We start from the raw sequence: 22319 nt of genomic DNA, 5'->3' as shown, positions 1-22319 counted from the left end.
AGATCAAGCAAACTAGTAAAATCATCAAAATTTTGGCTCGTGTCCCTTTCTTGAAAAATAATGTAGTAAAATGCGGATCTCCCCTTTGGAATAGGATTACAATAAAGTTTGCAAATTTCTCTGTTAACAAACATCTTGAAAAAAAAAAGAGAAAAAAGATCAGTACAGAGAACAAAATAGAAACTTCATTTAAATGGGAAGAGTCATTTCAAACACTTTATACATTGAACAATAACCGCGCGCTTCTTTTTTTATAATTAATTCATGAGCTCCTTTCTTTACTGGTTCGAGCGCATCGACGATAAACATAGAAACAGACACCTTTTTTATGAAATGATATCCATTACTTAAGAGATGACAAAATAAACGTATTTTTTTTATTTGAATTAAACAAGGTACAGCACCACTAAATATTTTCCGTATTTATCTACATTACATGCTACTCTTTGTCCATAGTCTTATAAATCATGGTTAATATGGTGTGATATGCATGTATTTATGTCTGTATAAAATGATTCTTTTATAAAGCCCGTGTTTATGGCAAGCAATGTAAGTTAGTCGTGTACAGTTTATGTCGGAGTATCCCAAAGATCATAGAAAACATTTAAAACTTTCTGAAGTGGAAACAATTGTTTAAAATATTACCATATTTTCAAACCTCTTGTAATCTTAAATTAACTGTCCCCTGTTCGGAATTATAGTACTCTCAGTATTTGTCTAAATTTCAATAGTGGCGTAAATCCTACTTTAAAAAAATCACAATATTTATTTTGCACAAAGCGCCATGCTTTGTATGCGCATGCGTAGTAGTTAGCCAGGTGCTGCAAACTGTCAAAAGTCATGTAAAATCCTGCAGACATTTGTTTATATCTTGTATTCTCGGTTTGCGCCTGAAAAACTAACATTTCCTTTTCTGATTACAAGGCAAATGTGAATGAATTGCTTTATTTTTTCACAAATTAATCACTGCATTATTTCCTATGGTTGGTAACAATGGACGCCGAATTTACAAATGGCGACTGACAGTAGGACACACTGTCTGTTTTCAGCTTTAAATTGACATGTTATGTTAAGGTGACAGTGCATGTCGATATCGTATAATGCAAAAGTAATAGTTTTTATACATGCTCAGCCTTATTCAATAAGTGTGGCTAATTAATTAATGTTAAATTTCTGAAATAATGTCGACTCGCAAAAAGTCAAAAGAACAACGCATCCTTGCTAACCGATACCAGGTTGTTTCAAAACTTGGTAAGGGCAATTTTGGGACAGCGTTTCTATGTAAAGATCTTCGACATTCTAAATCACAAGATGAAGAAGCCCAATTGTAAGTATTCTTTCATTTACTGTCAAAGTTCCATACATAGCTGTTGTTTAGTACAACAAAATATTAGGTCAGTTTCAGCAGTCTATCTATCTATCACACATTAATGTCAAATCACTCACAGGGACGTAGACATGACTAGACTTCAGAGACACCTATAAGATTCAAGAGAATTTGGAAACCAGTCCCTAACTCTTATCAATTGACCCCTTGATTCTTGTACATGCCCAGTGTATAGCACTGATACATGCAAGGATTACCTGGAATTCTTACCAGTACACCTCTAGGTAGGTGGCCGGGAAGCACTGAAAACGTCTCTGAAAAATCCCAAGGGTGTTCCCATAATCGAACCCGGGACCTCAAGAGTGACAGTCATTGGTCCAACCAAGTGAGCTATCGCGCCACTCTCAGATTGTAAATGCATCAAGTATGTTGTAATTTTCCATTTTAAATATTCTTAGTCATTAGTCAAATGTTAGAGCCAAATTTTTTGTAATAAAAAATAAGGGTGACTCTTTGTGACTGAGATATCGTGACATTAAATTTCCGTCTTTATTAAAAGGAATTACACCAGCATGGCATTGAGAAACAATTGATAACTTTTGTTAATTTTTTTCAGCAAAGTAATGAAAGAGATATCAGTTGGGGATTTGCAGCCAGATGAGACTGTGGATGCTATGCACGAGGCTAGACTTCTGTCAAAGCTTGATCATCCCAGTATTGTGCAATTTCATGACAGTTTTATTGATGGAGAATATTTTTGTATTGTCACTGAATATTGTGAGGTAGATGTATACAATATTTATTTTGTTATAAGACATGCCATATACAAGACAATATGATCTTAAGTTGACTGATAGGTAGAGTTGTAATTTTATTAACCGAATATATCTTATTATTCATGATACAAAAAGAAAACTTTTTTATACTCTCTCTCTGTCTTTAAAATTTGACATATTTAGTTTACTTGGTGAATTCTGCAAACAATATTTCATTTAAATGTCCATTTGATCACATTTTCTTTGAAACGTAATTCATTTATGTGAGAAAAATAATCAAATTTCTCTTGCACTTTGATTCATTTTTGCATATTGAAATTTCATGAGATAAAAACTCTAAGAATAACAGACTAGTTTATACATATTTGTCTTTGTACACTGGTTTGATATTATGATCTGATGCATTAAAAGTTTATCACATGAATAAATGATTTTCTAATCACCTAGGGAGGAGACTTGGACATGAAAATACAAGAATATAAAAAGTTGAAGAAACAGTTCGATGAGAAGCTTGTTTTAGACTGGTTTGTTCAATTACTTCTAGCTGTACATTACATGCACAGTCGAAGAGTACTACATAGGGATCTTAAAACTAGGTATGTAACGCATATCTGTAAGACATGCGTTTTTTTCTGATTGTTTAATGACATTTTAACAGTACGTCAGTTAGATACTTGTAGACAATTATCTATCCTAGCATTTCTTAGTTGACTCTTCTGTGCCATTTGGTGGGTTATTCCCACAAGTTCTTATTCACTTCTTAATGTAAATGTTTTAAAAAACAGATGAGGTGAGTAAAGGACTTTTATTAACAAAATAAGTGCTAAACCAGCTATGAACAGGACTTTACTTTAAACCAGATCTTGTGGATCAAAGATTCATGAAATGTGTGCTTTTATTCTACAAATGTTAAAAAACTTGCTAGACAAATATTCAAGACTGCCAATTCTGAGCTTCAGGTTTGCATATTCAAGGATATTTTGCCAATTGATATAATGTGAATACTCAAAACTTACTACCAGTATTTGATTTATTGCAAAATATTTCATACATGTATAATAATGCTGAGAATTGGTACACATAACTATTGGGCTTTGATTATATTGATTTCTTTGTTTAGTGTAAGATTATCAATTTATCATTTTAAATAGAAACATATATTCTTTTAGGAACATATTTTTGAAGAAGAACAGGGTAAAGATAGGAGATTTTGGTATATCTAGAATATTAATGGGAACAACTGATCTGGCATCAACTTTTACAGGAACACCTTATTATATGAGTCCAGAGGTTCTCAAACATGAAGGGTATAATTCTAAATCAGATGTCTGGTGAGTTTCTTATCTTATATACCAACGGATCTAAGTAATACACATTTTTAGGTTGTTAAGTTTTTAGGTACATGCACTCCTGACACAGTTAAGGTTATATATAAGTGCTTTTTTGAGCTTAACTCTGGTCAGAGAAGACCACAGACACTGTTCCAGAAAGTTAAAGTGCGCTAATGTTAGCGCTTTAATGAAAAATGACTCTTATTATGTGTAAAACCATTCTTAATTTTAGATATGTGATAAAGAGAATATTATATCAGTGTAAATTTAATACTCAGTTTATTGACCTCATTGAATAAAACAATATTATGCTCGCCTAAGACTCGCATAATGTGACTTTATTCAACTTGTTCAATAAATTTAGTATTAAATCAACACTCTTTCAATATTCTCTATATATTTTATATCCTAGATCAAAGTCATTTTTTGAAACCTACAAATTAAAAGCCAAATTTTAAATCAAATGTGAACGAAATATTTGTTTTGATAAAGATTTTAATGGATGATGTTGTTTGTTATTTCAGGTCAATAGGTTGTATATTGTATGAGATGTGCTCATTGGATCACGCTTTTGATGGGAAAAGTTTGATGGCAGTTATGTATAAAATAGTTGAAGGGGAGCCGCCAGATCTACCAACCAAATATTCTAAAGATCTCAACAAAGTTTTAAAATTGTAAGTTTATAGGGAACTGTACATATTAATGCTTTTCTTTGTTTATGTTTAATAAAAGGTTTGATTTTGAGGTGTTGATTTGCTGTATAGTCAGAAGATTTATTGTCTGTAAATGTTGTTTATTTATTTGTTTTAAATAAGTGTCATTAAAAGCCCATTTATTTCCCTTGATCGACATTTTTGAGTGCTGTTCATGGTATGTATTTGATATTGACAAAACATTTGAAAACAACAAGTTTGATATAACTGATAGAACCTTAGGTCTAAGCTGAATAATTCACTACTGTTACATACAGGAAGTATAGTCAAAGTTGCTTGCAGAATACTGTAACCATATTTTTAGTGATTTAAATGCAAAAGGATTGAAAGTTACTAACTAAAACAAGTCACTAACTAAAATCATTTGTCATCAGAAGTTCTGGAATTATGGTTTATCCTGTTTCAATATATATAAGTACTTCTTTTTGTTAAGTTGAAAAATATTTATTTTAGCCTGATTGTTAAATATGTTCTTTCACCATTTTCTGATCTGGTTCCTTGAACTTACCAGTACTGGTGTAATAAAAGGGTTGGGCTGAAAACCAGGACCCCTGGGCTGAGAGGTTGACTCTTTCACTTCTTGCCTTTTGTTCAGTCTCAAACTTTTCTGATCACCTGTAGATAAACGCACTTATAATATAAACATGAGAATAGACTGGAAACATAAGACTGGATTCTTATCTTTATGTTATTTTTATTATAACAGAATGTTGAACAAAGATCCTGAGAAGAGACCTTCAGCTACAGAATTAATCAAAGTCCCTCTAATATCTGCTCACATAGCTGTAAGTATATATAATCACTCTTTTTGTGCTGTATTTGTTAAATGAATATGTGAGGTTTAAATTTATTACAGTCCAACAGTTTTAGGGAAATGTCTTTAAATAAGCAAATCAGAAGTTTGTCGGTAATTTAATAGGGTTAAAAACATGCTAATATATCTTAACTTATCTGTGTTGTTAAGGGAATCTTACTTTAAAAAAAAAGAAGAAAAATATGGCTAATTAAATTCCACAGTCAACTTAACTTACTGATATGCCATGGTAATTCTGTTAAGTGTTAAGGACGTTTTGGAAGTTTTAATATATAGGCAGAATTAAAACTGTTCAATAGACGTGTCTTTATGAAAATTTCCAAAAACGTCTTTAAAATCTGGCGCAAAACAAACGCATGTTTTTAGTTTATACTGAACTTATTTCAGTTTAATTATGTTGGAAGATATAAGGTTATAGATGCATATTCAATCCTTTTCTGGTACCAACTTGTACTGAGCAATGAGTTTAAAGTTTCTACCTTTCTAGCCTGACTTTAACAGGGTATGAACCAACTCGGCTTGCAATCCTTAGATTACTAGTCTGAGTTATTAACATCTTTTCCATGCGGCCACATAATTGTTTTTTTATGAATGTATTAAGTAGATGTATGACATTGTTGTTATTGTTGTAGAAAATGTCAGAAGAATATCAAGCTAAGCACAATAGTCAGGACAGTAACCATGCCAACAGTGATGCTGTAGAAATAGCTAAGGCTCTGTAAGTAGTTGAAATCAGGGGTTATAAATTCCAGTTTTACTCACATTGGCAACAAGACTTGATTAAACTTTGAGAATGCTAGGTCAACAGGGCTAGTATAAAATTGCAAAGTTTAAAAATGATCATTCACTTTTAAAAGATTTACATCAACCATATTGCACTTTAACAAGTATCTTTACATTCCTAAATCAGTACTGCAGAAGGACATATAGCAGTGTATAGCCTTTAGAAAAATTAGATTAACTCCTGTGTAAATTTTGATCTTTTCTGATTTAGAATTTTTTTAATTGAATCCTGTCAATGACTTTAGAATCTTTTCTGTGAGGAATTTATTTAGCATGCTTTTGAAAGGTTAGTGGTTCTACTCCTGTGCCTAGTATGCCTCTTTATAATAAGAGGAGATACAATAGACGTTGTCTTTCTCCAGTACAGCTTGATAATCATCAGAACTAATACTGTTGCAGTGTTGTTCTGACTTAATTTCCTCCAAAGGGATCTCCCCTAGCAAAACATATATATGATATACTCACAACAGTAGGTGTTAATCACTGTTTGGAAGCTGTCAACTGTTGCCCTGTGCTTCATCTCATTGTTATTATATTTCTGGTGCTATTGGATTATTAAAGCCAGTATTTTGTGTAAAGATTGAACACAGCTTACTCCACATAAGAGATACTGAACTTTCAATTATCTCTTATAAATGGAAGGAACAAATGAAAGTCTGTGAGCAATGATATATATTCAGTATATTGTATATAATAATAACACATGTATTTATTATTGTAAACAGACGTGAGAAGTCACGTTTAGATGACTTAAGGAAGTCGGAGGATGATATAAAGTTCAAGAATTTACCACCAAGGGAGAGAATGAGATTACAGAAGATGCAAAAAGCTGATAGAGAAGCCAAGAGATTAAGGTTATCTCCCTTGAATTTTATTTCCTCATTTGTACAAGTACCCTATGCATAAAGATTTACTACATATTTAGCTTAGCATTGTTGTATAGATTTGTGAACAGGTCTTATTATTAGGAATGTAATTATTTAACTTAAATATTATGCAAAATAATTTAATTTCAAGTTTGATTTCAAGATAATTGTCTATAAATATTAGATGTTAAAGCAATTTAGCTAAATTAAAAAAAAATGAGTTTATTTTGAGTCAAATTGTATAGTTAAATCAAGAGTACTATTACTTTTCAGTTATTTGTATCATTATACCCTATTTGATTGGACTAAACCCTTCTAATACTGTTTTATTTTTTCAACAAGAAAGATTTTAATAACATTATTTAGAATTATATCTTAAGATGTTTTCATAACTAGTTTTAAAGTTATATTTGACTATACAGTGCAACCATGACAGAGTGGCCCTCTGTAAACCAATAATGTCTTAACAACAGCAGTAGCAGTTCTTCCCAAAGTTAAACTTTCACGATAAATTTATATTTAAATTTGTCAGCAGCAACCAAAGATTTTGACTCCCAAAGGGAGTTGTCTTCAAAGGTTACGCTGCACATTTATACATTCAAGGTGTAGAGTATACCATATACATCTTAAAGTACATTTATATTTATATATACATGTATATTTTATACTTTGTTATTTATTTTAGTGAAGTGGCTCGAGTTCAATTGATAGAAAACCAACAACGTAGAACTGCCATTCAACAAACATTGTTTAAACCCTCAGTAAGTGAATAGATTTTATATTTCTTAATATTCCATTGGTGTTTAAATTAATTATAAAACCCTTGGATTTGCTGGCAAGGATAGAAACAGATTTATACCGCATTTACAGCTGTTCATTCTACCAAGACTTGACTGTATAAATAATATATGAGCCATGCCATGACAAAACCAGCACAATGTGTTTGCGACAATTTCCAACATGGATCCAGACCAGCTTGTGAATCCACGCAGACTGATCAGGATCCATGATGTTCGCTGATATATTCAATCTTCTATTACTCTGTATCAATTCTGCATGGTAAAGGTTATGTAGAATTAATTACAACAATAGTGGTTTAAATCTTTTCATTCCCTCATAATTGATTGAATATTTGTATGAATTTGTTCTAATTATCAAAATGATTTTATTGACAGACACGCTCGAATGGATTGAAAACTTTTTAATTATAAATTTTATACTTACCTCTCACAGCTCATAATTAAAGATCATATATTTTAACATCCTTGTTAAATATTCATCAACTTTTAAATTAACTCAATATGTATAAGGCATTCATGAAAAAATAGTAAGTATGCAGTCCACTTAAAAAGAAAAGATTAGTTCTCATAAAATTAAATGTAATTTAACGGCTAAAATACTTAACATGTAAATGCTTTGCTTTAAGTATATTTGTGGCAGCATGGCCTAGTGGTTAATCTAATGATGGCTAGCCGCATGAGTTCAAACCCCGACAGGGGCAAGTCGTTATTTCCTTGAGCAAGAAACTACATTCATTGCTAAGTACTAGTTAGTTTCAGGAACAGGTTCTAAAGTGTATCTATATGCTTATAGCTTCCTACACAATAGAACTAAATAAATTCTGTATAAACTAAAGCAGATTTTAACCTAGGTCGTGATCGAATTGTTTGCTCAAAGTACTTACTCATAACAAGACCATGAAAAGTTTATATTCGACTGAACTGTGGGATTAGATTTGTATGTCTCTCTAATGCAAATAAAGAACTGAAGCAGACGTTTAAACCAGGAAGTAAAATTATGTGTCCATTTATTTTTAGATACCAGCATGGCAGGGTGGTTCAGGAGAAGGGATAGATTTAAAATCGGCTCTCACTGTGAAAAGTGTGGGTACGAAACCTGCCAATAAGGACTTTGGTACAAGATCTGCACCAAGTAAGTTACCCGCATGTTGTGATTGTGTCCTGTAAGAATAACCTCACTGTGAGATTTGCACTTGAAGTGGTGTGATGAAATTTCCTTTAAGAAATTCTGGTGACTCAATAAAGAAGAAAATGACTCAATTAAGAAGAATTTTAAACTTTAAAGCTGCCTTTTAGATCCTGAATTTTTTTATCTTGTCTGTTTTGAGGAAAAAGTCAAGCTATTATGATTGCTACAATGTTGTTGTTGTACTTGATGTTATGCAAAAACTTTAATGTAACCCATTATTCAAACATTTTAAAAGTTATTTATCAGCATAAAACTTGGAATACTTGCTTATCATGACAAGGTGCAGTTGTTAGACAATAGGCAAAGTTCTGAAAGCAATATTTTTGGAGTTATGCCCCTTTATAACTTATAAATTTTAACAGATGAGCATTAATATCGCATGCGGTGCTCTTGTTATTTCTACAAATTTGTTCCATCTCTAAATGCAAGTCTTATATCATTTTACAATTGAAAATCATTTTGGGTTTTTAAAGGGACTTTACTGAAGTTCTGACATGATGGGACTGGAAATAATTTTTCAAGATTGATATTTAGTTTGATGTAGATCTAGACCTATAAATTGTGTGAAAATGTCAGGTCATTTGCTCACTATGTTTTTCCAGAACAATTATTCTAATTATGAAAAATGGCCCAAAATTGAATGGCATTGCGACGCTTTTCACTCAGATTGGGCTATGAATAGCACAAAAATACAAATTTTCAATTTATTTCTGAGTATATTTCTTAATTATCTTTTGCATATCTTTCTGATATAAGTACGCACATTGTTCTATGTAAAGAAATTAAATTTTATATTTAAAGCTATCGGCCCTCAGTGGAGTTCCTTTAATATCTTTGTTTTAAATTTTAGTCTAAATATTCATTTTATTGATGAAAATTTTACATCAGATAGTTAAAAAGCATAGGAACATGTTCTCATCTGTTTTCTCCCCCTAGAATAGTCTCGACTTTTTTCAGATTTTCTATTCTTGAATAACTGTTAGACAGTACTGTATTCTTTTCTACACTTAACCAGTAAAGATTAGATGTAATGAGCCATGTCATGACAAAACCAACATAATGGGTTTGCGACCAGCATTGATCCAGACCAGCCTGTGCATCCACGCAGTCTGATCAGGATCCATGCTGTTCGCTATCAGTTTCTCTACTTGTTATAGGGTTTGTAAGCGAACAGCATGGATCCTGATCAGACTGCGCGGATGCGCAGGCTGGTCTGGATCCATGATGGTCGCAAACCCAGTATGTTGGTTTTGTCATGACGCGGCTCAAATGTTGACACCAATATAAGCACCTGTCTTGACACACAATTTTCCCTATCTATAGTGGTGTTATACGATGATGATAAAAGTTCCGACGAGGACGAACAACAACAGACAATCAAATTTAACCCAATGAGGACCGCTGGCGGTCCGCCAACCGAACAATACCTGCCAAAAACCTCTGCCACGTCTCCAGATGAAAGAGCAATTACTCCGTTAAAAGATAAAATGGTTTATGATAAAGTGTTTTCCTCTCTTGATTTTAAAGATGGTGAGTTCTTTATATGTACAAGTTTGTCAACATTTGTTTTTTGGCCTTTGATTATATTCGTTTCATCTAGAAACATAACTGTACATATATGAAAAAAACTCTTATCAGAAAATATTTTGATTAATTATAATCATTTGGCCATTTTATTAAAGCAGGCATGATTTTTATTTTAATTATAATTTCTTGTGTTTGTCTCAGTTAACAAATTTCAGCAAATAATTTTAGTTATGAAACATAATCTGATTTTTTCTTTCTTTTTTAAACTTTTGCACAATATTTTTCACTTCTGTGTATATCACTAACATTCCCAGCATGTTTTTTATAAAGGAAATTTTTTTAAGAGATCTTTGCATGATTTTCTCTAAACTTATCATTCTTTTAGTTCTAAAATAATAATGAAGCATTTGAAAAAAAAAGGTGACATGCATTGATTATTCATGATACCATGTGTTTGTGATATGATAATATTATGCCTTTATTGTTTGATAAATTCATGATTTTGTTAGTGAATAAGTCATATATTTATTTTTGATATTTGCATGTGGTTTTTATTAATGATTTTGTTTATTATTGATAATTTTGAGTTCTCCTTTCTAATTGGTTTTGCGACATTTTTTCATTTTAAGGTTATTTTAGAGGTATACAGTGTTTCTTTCAAATAATAGCTGCATGCTAAATATTACACTTTTAATGTAGAGCATTAAAATCATTGAAATATTATGATTTGGCTATAGATTGACTTACTTTGTATCAGTAGTTATAATGAATATAATGTCATGATACATATAAGCTTCAAATAACCTTACTTGGTTAGCAGTAGACTTGGCTTGTTCAAATATGCCTACAACAAGCTAAAATAAATATGCTTAAAGTTTACACAAAACAAAATAATTCCATGGGAAGATTGTGTACTAGTGTTAGTCCATGGGCAGATTGAGTATAAGTTCAATGGAGGATTGAATGTTAGTCTCCCTGAAGATTAAGTGCTAGCCCATGGAAAGGTCAAGTGTTAGTACAATTATTTGAAGTTTGAGTGTTAGTCCATGGTAAGATTGGCTGTTAGTTCATTGAAAAATTAGTGTTAGGTCATGGAAAGATTGAGTGTTAGTCCATGGGAAGTTTGGTGTGTTAGTCCCTGGTAAGATTGGCTGTTAGTTCATGGAAAAATTAGTGTTAGGCCATGGAAAGATTGAGTGTTAGTCCATGGGAAGTTTGGTGTGTTAGTCAATGGTAAGATTGAGTGTTAGTTCATGGAAAAATTATTGTAGGCCATGGAAAGATTGAGTGTTAGTCCATGGGAAGTTTGGTGTGTTAGTCAATGGTAAGATTGAGTGTTAGTTCATGGAAAAATTATTGTAGGTCATGGAAAGATTGAGTGTTAGTCCATGGGAAGTTTGAGTGTTAGTCCATGGTAAGATGGCTGTTAGTTCATGGAAAAATTAGTGTAGTCCATGGAAAGATTTAGTGTTAGTCCATGGGAAGTTTGGTGTGTTAGTCAATGGTAAGATTGAGTGTTAGTTCATGGAAAAATTATTGTAGGCCATGGAAAGATTGAGTGTTAGTCCATGGAAGTTTGGTGTGTTAGTCAATGGTAAGATTGGCTGTTAGTTCATGGAAAAATTAGTGTAGGCCATGGAAAGATTGAGTGTTAGTCCATGGGAAGTTTGGTGTGTTAATCAATGGTAAGATTGGCTGTTTGTTCATGGGAAAAATTAGTGTAGGCCATGGAAAGATTGAGTGTTAGTCCATGGGAAGTTTGGTGTGTTAGGCAATGGTAAGATGGCTGTTAGTTCATGGAAAAAATAGTGTAGGCCATGGAAAGATTGAGTGTTAGTCCATGGGAAGTTTGGTGTGTTAGTCAATGGAAAGATTGGCTGTTAGTTCATGGAAAATAAATAGTGTTAGGCCATGGAAAGATTGAGTGTTAGTCCATGGGAAGTTTGGTGTGTTAGTCAATGGAAAGATTGATTATAAGTCCAAGGGAAGATTGAGTGTTACTCTGCGGGAAGAGTGAGTGTTAGTCCATGGGAAGTTTAAGTGTAAGACTTAAATGTTTTGAATATTTAGTTTAAGTCAGTGGGATGATTCAGTGTTAGCACAGAAGTTTGGATTTTTGCCTCCAGACAGCAGCTCATGTTTTACTATCAACTTAATTGAAAGAGAATAATATATATTTCACCCCTTTTCTGCTATTGACTTAAGCTCCACTTTAATAAAAGAAAGACCCCAAAATATTTTTACAAATTATTTTTAATTAAAAACTTACTTTTTGTAGAGAATTAGTTCTGACAATTTAAATAATAGTTCACCATTCAGAGGTTTCCATTTTGCAAAAACCTGTATCCATTTTCAAAACAATGGAAAAAATATTGTATATTTTGGAAAAGCACTTGTAAATTAATTGCATGCCAGTATATGCCTGATATACTGTTACAAATAGGCACGTTTAGCGCGGAGGAAGGTAGTCTAGTACTGGTGTAACTCTCCAGGAACGATGGTTAGGAAACTACCCGCCTATATGACTGAAATACTGTTGAAAAGGCGTAAAATGAAACAAACAAACAAAACAAATAGGCACTAATATAGATCACTCTTGTATGTGGCTTATATATACATGATTATATAATAGTCTTGTATTTGGTTTATTTTGCCTGGCTTGCTGTATAAATCTTACACAAAATAAAACCATATAAATCTTATAGAGATAATGTTTTACATCTGCTTGTTAATCATGATATTTAGATATAATAAGTTGTTAACAGTGTAATGTACATGTGTTCTGTAATCAGCATGGTGTAACAAAGTGCATGACATCTAGGTTTCTTGTTAAGAAAACTTCTAATTTGATCAATTTGTCTGAGTTTATGAAAAATTGTAAAAGCAAGCTGAAGTTTCTCCCTTATATATAATTTTATATTAGAACTTAAATATCTATATCAAATATGAGCTAATTCACAATGATAGATATACTAACTAATAGAAGAAGAATTTTTTATTTGCAAATAAACTCTTAAAAGGGTCATATACAAGCTTTCATAATATATACAATTTGCAGACTTTTTTGCAGACACAAGTGGTATATAACTTCTTGCTACATACAAGTTTTAATCATATTAACAAAATGTGTCAGACCGAACAAAAACCCTTATAGATAATTCAATTTTCTTATTATTATCCCCCGCCGATGGAATCGGGAGGGGGATATAGTTTTGGCGTTGTCCGTCCGTCCTTCCGTCCTTCCGTCCGTCCGTCCGTCCGTCCGTCCATCCGTCCGTCCGAATTTCGTTTCCGGAGTAGTTCTCTGCAACTAATGGCTGGAATTCAACGAAACTTTATGGGAATGTTGATCAGCATGTGCAGTTGTGCACCTGGGTATTTTCGTCTGGATATTTTTAGTATTTTTAGAGTTATTGCCCTGGACTTAGTAAAATTTTGTAATTTTCAACTTGTGTCGCATGTAACTCAAAAAGTATTTGACATAGAGTCATGAAACTTTACAGGAATGTTGATCAGTATGTGTAGTTGTGCACCTGGGTATTTTCGTCAGGATATTTTTTAGTATTTTTAGAGTTATTGCCCTTGACTCAGTAAAATTTTTGTCCGAATTTTCGTTTCCGGAGTAGTTCTCTGCAACTAATGGCTGGAATTCAACGAAACTTTATGGGAATGTTGATCAGCATGTGAAGTTGTGCACCTGGGTATTTTCGTCTGGATATTTTAGTATTTTTAGAGTTATTGCCCTTGACTTAGTAAATTTTGTAATTTTCAACTTGTGTCGCATGTAACTCAAAAGTATTTGACCTAGAGTCATGAAACTTACAGGAATGTTGATCAGTATGTGTAGTTGTGCACCTGGGTATTTTCGTCTGGATATTTTTAGTATTTTTAGAGTTATTGCCCTGGACTTAGTAAAATTTTGTAATTTTTCAACTTGTGTCGCATGTAACTCAAAAAGTATTTGAAATAGAGTCATGAAACTTTACAGGAATGTTGATCAGTATGTGTAGTTGTGCACCTGGGTATTTTCGTCAGGATATTTTTAGTATTTTTAGAGTTATTGCCCTTGACTCAGTAAAATTTTGTCCGAATTTCGTTTCCGGAGTAGTTCTCTGCAACTAATGGCTGGAATTCAACGAAACTTTATGGGAATGTTGATCAGCATGTTGAAGTTGGTGCACCTGGGTATTTTCGTCTGGATATTTTTTAGTATTTTTAGAGTTATTGCCCTTGACTTAGTAAAATTTTATAATTTTCAAACTTTTGTCGCATGTAACTCAAAAAGTATTTGACCTAGAGTCATGAAACTTTACAGGAATGTTGATCAGTATGTGTAGTTGTGCACCTGGGTATTTTCGTCTGGATATTTTAGTATTTTTAGAGTTATTGCCCTTGACTTAGTAAAATTTTGTAATTTTCAATCACAATCATCAGTCACACACGGGGCCAGAAAAGGAGTTTCAAAAATGCAAAATTAAAAAAATCTTGTCTGACAGTACAAGGCCTAGAGCTTTGATATTTGGTATATGATATAACATATAGGTCCTCTGCCAAAATTGTTAAAAGTTTTAGCCCTTGGGTCAAAATTGGCCCCACTTCCAGGGGGTCATAGATTTTCCTTATATGCATATAGTGAAAACTTAAAAACTCTTCTTGTTTGAAGGTACAAGGCTTCAAGTTCAAAGAATTTTACAGTTTATGCCATGATTAATATATAAATAAAGCCTTATGTCTTCAGTTGTTGTGTTAATAATAACCAGTACTCGGCGGGGGATATAAATTCAACGAATTTGCTTGTTTATACTGTTAAGATAATGTGTATTATTTTGTATTTATGAACATTTAATTTGTTTTGTTCAGGTATTCCCGAGTCACCAGCTCTTGCCAACACATACTACTCTCAGTTTGAAGATGATTTTACACCATCAGATGATGATGATGATGATGAGAATGCTGTAACCGTGGTTGCTAAGAAAGGCGTGGCTGGCAGTGGTACTGACGACGATGATGATATACAGTTTGGTTCAGGCACGCTCACACGTAAAGATGACGACGATGAGTTCTATAATCATCTACAATATGTTCTAGACAAAGATAATGATGCTGGTAAGGGTCAAGGTCTCTTAAGGTCAAGTTTTATAAGATAAGATCAATAAAGCCAGTAAGGGTAAAGGTCACTTAAGGTCAAGTTTTATTATATGTTCTAGACAAGGATAACAATGCAGTAAGTGTCAAGGTCAAGTTTTATAATCACAATAAATTGCAAGGTCATTGATTCCAGTAAGGGTTAAGGTCACTACAAGTTTTATAAAATGTTCTAGGTAAGGTCAATGCTGCCGTAAAATTTAAAGGTCACTAAAGGTCAAATTTTATCATTTAATATTAAGATAAACTCTGCCATTAAGCAGGTATCATAAAAGCCATTAAAGTTTAAGTTTGATAATCTGTATGTTCTGAACAAGGTCAGCAATGCCTGTAAGTGTAAAGGTCAGGCTTTGTAATCACAATATGTTACAGAAAAGGTTATTGGTGCAGGAAACAGTCATGATCACCATAAGTTATAAAAAAAATAACAATGCAGTAACTAAAACCTTGTTCTTTTTGTCTTCCTTGTAGGGGGTTATAAATATAAAAAGAAACCAGATTCAACACCAGATTAATATGGACAATATTTTAACTACCAGTTTTAAACCCATCTGGTTCTTGTAAAATTGTAAAAGTTATTTCTCTTCTGAGGCATAATTTGCCTTTAAGTATAAGGTGCCACAAAGATACAAACATAAATTCAGACTGAGTTTTAATTCAAAATTTTGAAATTACTATTTCATTTAAGAAATTACTATTTGATTACACTTCTTGTTGATTTCCATGGTGCGGTAATTTAATCTGCAATTTGAAACTTGTATATATATATATGGATAAAGGATAACAAAATCGACTTTTCTTACTATTACAGAAGGTACATTAACTCTTGCTGATGATGTTGAGGCCGGTGCTTTTGGACCTGTTGCTAGAGAATCTAAAATTAAAAATCTCAGGGCGTATCCTTTATTGATCATTGACTAAATCTCAATTCTGGCTTTTTTTTCTTGATAAGAAATACAAATATAAGAGGAAAATAATGATAATAATGTCACCTTAGTGAAGTAAAGGGTTTAGTCCTTCTAAACTTTATAGGAGTTAACCATTTTTCTCACTAAGGTTACAATATGTTGCTTAGCAAAGAAAGGAGACAGTAAGACTAAGAATAACTGGCTTCCTAGCACTTTGACCTGACAGAGGCATTTCTTTCTTGTAAGAAAGCTATCCAACTAGCTTACAAAGAGAAGTTGGTTTTGGTTCTACTCCAGTGTCCACATGTGCCAGAAAAAATGCATGGAGCGTACATCAACTCTTGCTGGAAAGTATCCATATGACTCACAGTGTCGGAATGATTTTAACACAAACAATAAAGCTATTTCTGTAGGTTTACTCTTAACCAGTGGCACTAAAAAAAATTAGGTTATGCCACCAGGAAAAAGCCAGGTCTTTGTAGCCTAATTTTCTTATTTTGGCATTGAAATCCCTTTAACTTCAGTCTTACCGTTCTAAAATAAAGCAGGGCTCATTTGATACATGTCCACAAATTAAGCCTGTTAAAAGGTTAAAGTATAATAGTTTTCTTTCCTTAACCATGTTTACAGTGAATGTGAAAAAATGTTAGGTGCAGAAGCTTTCAGTAAAGCGTATGATTATTTAAAGACTGCGAGGTACGAGCGAGCTAACGAGGCTACAGAAGAGGACATTATGCAGGGACTTCGAGACTTTGTAAAAAATCCCAGTGACTGTTTCTTAGTGGACCAATTGTTATTTTTAGAAGAACAACACGGAACTGCATCTTTATAGTGGGACGTGAAGTGGGTATATTTGAAACTGATGTTAAGCGCATTTTGTATGGAGATAATAATTATAAATGAATGTGTGCTGAAAATTCAGCATGTAAAATTTAAGTTTGAAATGCTCCCCCACTTTCATATTATTGAAAAAATGGTGCATTGAAATGCTCCCAAAATTGGATTATATTGAAGAATGGTGCATGGACAGTTTCCAAACAGTTCCTTCAACATGAGATTTAGAGGAGAAAATTATTGTGTCAACATTGTAGCTAGAAAAGTTTGTTTTGTAGTAGTTACATGTACTTTGGGGGCTTTGAGTCCCCTACCTTCCATGATCACCGATTATTCATTTTCTAGAAATATCTAGAAATGTTACGTAATTCTGGTTAGTGCCGGTACTATTTTCCCATTCCGTCCATAACATTTCTTTATTTTGTCGAATGAATGAAATTAGATGTACGTGATAGATTAGATGAACATCACCATAAATTCATCAAAAGAATGTACCATATGTAAAGGATAATTACTAACATAATATTCAGTATTGTTGCATTGTAAAATTTCTAATTTGACATCCTCATAAATAACTTGTCAATCAAAATTTAACTCCCACCTCAATTATACTTAATTTGAAAATATAATAACTTCAATATGTGTGTATTATAGCTTTACAAAAGTGGTTAGAATCCTAGCAGATTTATTTTTTGCTACTACATGTATTTCATGCAACCTAAAAATGAAATTGGGATAACATAGCTTTTGGATCATTTTAACATGCTCCTTCTAGAACAGAGCAGAATTTGTCAAGTAGATATTTTCAGTTCATTTAAGCACCCAGCAATTGTTTAATAAGTTTTTAAATTGCTATATATTGATTTGCTATTGAGAAATAAATCATATAAATCATAAAATAAACTGGTATGATAAGATGTTTCACTAGAATATGACAAGTTACAAACTTGATATAATTTCATTTATGGACAGTAATGTGCCTTACATAGTATGATCATGTAGTTACAGTGTAGATTTGTTCGGGTAATAAGATAATCAAAGATGTAAACAAAATAAAATTTTGGATTATCTTGTATCGATTAATTTGTTATACTGCTGAAAATTTGCCATTGAATGGTTGACGAAAACAATTTTTGTAATAACATGTATACATTTTTACACTATAATAATTAGGTTTTTATCTCTGAACATTTGATGCTCTAACTTCTCTATGGTAAATATATTTAATAAATCAGTTGGGCATTTGAGTAATCAAGTTAGGCTTGGGATGCAAGAGTCATTTAAGCTATATTTGAAAACAAAATGATTGATTTATTTTAAGCTGCATGGACAGTATCATACATTTAAAAAAACCTACAGTAGAACCTCACTAATAAGACAGCTCCAGGTTTTTAAGAAGAATGGACTTTATACAGTTAATTACTTTACTGTTTTATATCCTTACCTTTTCATTATGTTACTAATATCAGATAGTTGTATCTAATAGTATAAAATCAGTATTTGCAGTTTGTTGCAGGTGAATTATAAAGGCCAGTTTGACATTATTGACTAGTTTTAAATCATAAAATCTAATGCTATAATTATTAATTTATTATTCATAGGAACTAAATATACGCTTTCAGAAATGTAACAAGCTTTTAGATGTAGTCATCCTGTCTATGAGATATATGTATTTTTAATTGCCATCTGAAACCTCAATTGGCAGCTGCACTAGAAAGCTGTAAGTAATTTTATTTTTTGCATAACCCTAACCCTATTACAATGGGTGCAGAAATTACTGTACTCCAGAAAAAATAACTATATTTATAAAAAATAAGGATATGAGGTATGATATTGAAAATTGTTGAGTACAATACTGAATTCTATTGGACAAGGACACAGCTGTCAAACCTGTATTGGATAAGGAGCTAGCTGAGTCTGATATAGGTTTTGCAGCTGCGTTCAAGTCCAATAGAAACAGTTTTGTTCCCAACCATGATTAATGACCTTTATTTCACACAACTATTTTTGGACATTTTGACAGATCTTTGTTACATCAAGTACAATAACCTATTTGATATTGATTTGTTGGACTCTGAAAATGAAAACAAGGCTAAATTAATAAGATTGGATCAAACAATGATTTCTATTGAAACATCATGTGATGCAAATGCTGAATGTTCATTAGTTATATTGTATCAGGTGTGAAATAATAGTCTTCAGTGTCTATTCTAGGATTCGAAAAATAGGGATGATTTTTTTGAAAAGTGAGAATTTATTACATTTGATGATCTTTTCTTTCTTTTTCTATGTAAAATTTTCCCCCTGCCTCTGAAAATAATAGGGGGAAATTCTCAAAAATATGAGTGAAACCCCACATCCCCCAGCCTAGAATAGACACTGGTCTTATTCTTCAACATATAATGTGTAAAGAACTTTTGTTTGAGATATTGGCTTGCAAAGTTTCATTTGAAAAGCTTGTTGGTAATTTTAGTTAAGGGTAGCATAGGGATCAAAGCTCATTCCCTGTCCTCTAAGGTCTATTATATAAGAGTTAGTTAGTAAAATAGTATGTAATTTTACTGCATAAAGAAACATATAAACAGAAAATGTAGGGTACACAAAGGGTATTTAAACAAACAAACAAAATATTTTGCGATTATTATTGTTACTTTTTATAATGTGTTATTTTGATTCACATAGTTTAATGTAGTACATGTTTTTGATAGGAGCTTTTATCAAGCTTGTTACAGAGGCACAGAAAAAACTAAATGTTTTAATTAGTTTAAACTATCACATACTTTAATACATTTTCAGCAAAGCTGAAGTGATAGTGTTTAGCTCTTGTGAGTTATTTAGTCAGGTACTTTTATATATATTTAATCATGTATTGATGATAAAAACATTCGAAACAGATTCTCTGATACATTCCATTTATTATTATTTTTGTTTCATAACAACAAAATACAAATAAATAAACAAGTAAGTTCAATATACATGTACCAGTATTGTAAATTGTAGATATAAATCCAAGTTGTCACTGTTAATTATTTCCATGACTTCCTCATCATCTTACAAACATAGTTAAGTTTTGTAAATTTGCTCTGACCTTCAGGTCTCATCCAATAATGAAGGAGTCAGGTATAGTGGTCTATAATTTAAAACTCTGTTTATGCAATGTTATATTAATGTTAAGTTATGTAATGTTAAGTGTATAAATTAAAACATGTAAAGCTATTCTGATATATGCTATTACTTTTGTAATTTTGAAAAAAAATGATCAAGGATACAAAATTAATGTTATCATAAATTATTCTATGCAAAAAAGCCCTTGGGTTAAAATTGGCCCTGCCAGGGGGGGGTCATTGATTTTCCTTTTATATGTGTATAGTAAAAACTTAAAAAATCTTCTTTTAAGAAACCTAAAGAGCTAGAGTTTAGATACTAATCATGAAACACCATTGAGTGAGTGTCTACCAAGTTTGTTCAGTAAAAACCCTGGGGTAAAAATTGGACCCGCCAGGGGGGAGGGGGTCATTGTTTGTCATTATATCTGTGTAGTAAAAACTTAACATCTTTTAAAAAAACTCAAAGACCTAGAGCTTAGATATTTAGCATGAAACATCTTCTAATGGGTGTCTACCAAGTTTTTTAAATAAAAGCCCTGGGGTTTAAACTGGCCGCTCCGGGGGGCTTATGTACAGGTGAGCGATTTCAGGGCCATCATGGCCCTATTGTTTAATTGACCAATGGCAGATTATCTTTTATATTCTTGGTTATTGTTTATCTCATATGTTGGAATGATTGCCAATGATTTATTTTAATGCTTGCTGCTAACTTAATGCTGTGATATAAAATAATTTGTGCTACTTATCATTTAACATGTGTATAGATCCACAGTGAGAATATAGCGATTTAGAAGTGATTACATATATAGGTAGAAGATGAGAATCTAACTGTTCTAGAGAGATTTGAGTGTGAAACAGGTAACTGAAGAAAAAACATATTTGAGTGATGACAGATATAGACAATTGAAAATAATTGAGCCATATTTTTTGTTTTGCTCATTTATGTTGTCTTTCATTTTTAATAAATTTAGTTTTTTTTTCTGTTTAATTCTTAGTTTAGTTGTTGAAAGATTTAATCAAGAAGCAGCTTTGGTATTATAGTGATGTTTTTCTGATGTATTTCTACAAGAATGAATTGTCTTAAATGTTTGTGTATAATTGTCTGGAACTAAGCATATTTCCTGTTTGTATATTGCAAGGTACCTGCAATTATTGTATACCATACTTATTCTAACAAACCAATTTCTTGGGTGGGCTTCTTTACTTAACGTTACTGTTCAGATCTATTTCAGCGTTTGTTTTTTCCAAACATACAAAAGTCCTGTTTCTGTATGATGTAGTGGTGCCATGGTAAACCTATGATAAAGATTAAAGACATGAAAAAAAATTTAAATGAGAAAGTTATAATGTTGTTTCTGATTTCATAATGAGTTCTGTGATTCATGTATTCATTGACATTTGAAATAATAAATTTAGGCTTTAAAATGTCTTTAAACCCTTTACTTGCTGGAAATGAAATTGACATTTTCCTGAACTCAGTAAATGTGGGTTTCTCCCAGCAAATGGGTAGGTATGAACAAACTCTTCTGTTTTAGCTTCACGGTGCACTATCCGTGATGTTTCAATAGATTAGTCAACCTGTTTCACTTATTTTAGAATATGTAACTGTAAGAAGTTGTTTGTACCTATGGATTAGCTGGTATAAACCCCAAATATTCTTCATTCCTGAGTTAGTCTATTGATTTGCCCTTACCACCAGTGTAGAGCCAGACCAGCTTCTATATGCATGCAGTCCAACCAGGCTATATACTAATGGTGGTACATGTAGCTGAAATGTTGTATTTTGATACTGAAATCCCTTTAACGCTGAATGGACTGTTCCATATTTAAATCAGGACAACTGTATGTATGCAGGACAAGTCTATTTCATAAAGTCAGCAGGTTAAAGCAGCATGCCCTCCAGATTCTTGCAAATTGTCAAATTTTGAAAACGTTTTTAAATGTAAAATATTGAGAACAAAGAAAATAATTTACAAATTGCAATCAGCACTTCTATTCACACAAATTACCAAGAAGGAGGTCAAAATATGCCTTAAAAAACCTTACTGCATTTGACATGTATGATGATAAATACTGCAAAATCAGCCTTTAAGCATGTGTAACATGTATTGGTTATTTCTTTTGCTTTTCTTAAAATCTTAGTTCTTTTTTTCTCAAGTTTGAATTTCTTGAAACATTTTTGGCTCATGCAGAGGCACA

General features: G+C 32.1%; 1 protein-coding gene across 3 annotated transcripts; it reads left to right on the top strand.

The window, feature by feature from the left end:
- The first annotated feature begins 766 nt into the window (after positions 1-766).
- LOC132717744 (serine/threonine-protein kinase Nek11-like) lies at positions 767-18169 on the top strand. 3 transcript variants are annotated; one of them, XM_060701301.1, is made up of 15 exons: positions 767-1327; positions 1944-2109; positions 2551-2699; positions 3273-3434; positions 3959-4108; positions 4854-4932; positions 5594-5679; positions 6470-6598; positions 7296-7371; positions 8428-8542; positions 9923-10129; positions 10756-10767; positions 14987-15232; positions 16083-16167; positions 16810-18169. In XM_060701301.1, exons 1-15 carry the CDS (start codon positions 1182-1184, stop codon positions 17009-17011), a joined length of 2010 nt encoding a protein of 669 aa, XP_060557284.1. In that variant the 5' UTR covers positions 767-1181; the 3' UTR covers positions 17012-18169. The 3 variants fall into 3 exon arrangements, with proteins under 3 accessions (XP_060557284.1, XP_060557286.1, XP_060557287.1); XM_060701303.1 differs by lacking the exon at positions 10756-10767; XM_060701304.1 differs by lacking the exons at positions 9923-10129; positions 10756-10767.
- The last annotated feature ends 4150 nt before the right edge of the window (positions 18170-22319 follow it).

The sequence above is a fragment of the Ruditapes philippinarum genome, unplaced genomic scaffold (assembly GCF_026571515.1).
Source record: "Ruditapes philippinarum isolate M1 unplaced genomic scaffold, ASM2657151v2 ctg2682_1_1_1_1, whole genome shotgun sequence".
Classification (NCBI taxonomy): Eukaryota; Metazoa; Mollusca; class Bivalvia; order Venerida; family Veneridae; genus Ruditapes; species Ruditapes philippinarum.
The sequence above is the reverse complement of the archived record's forward strand: the minus strand, read 5'-3'. Positions and strand labels throughout refer to the sequence as shown.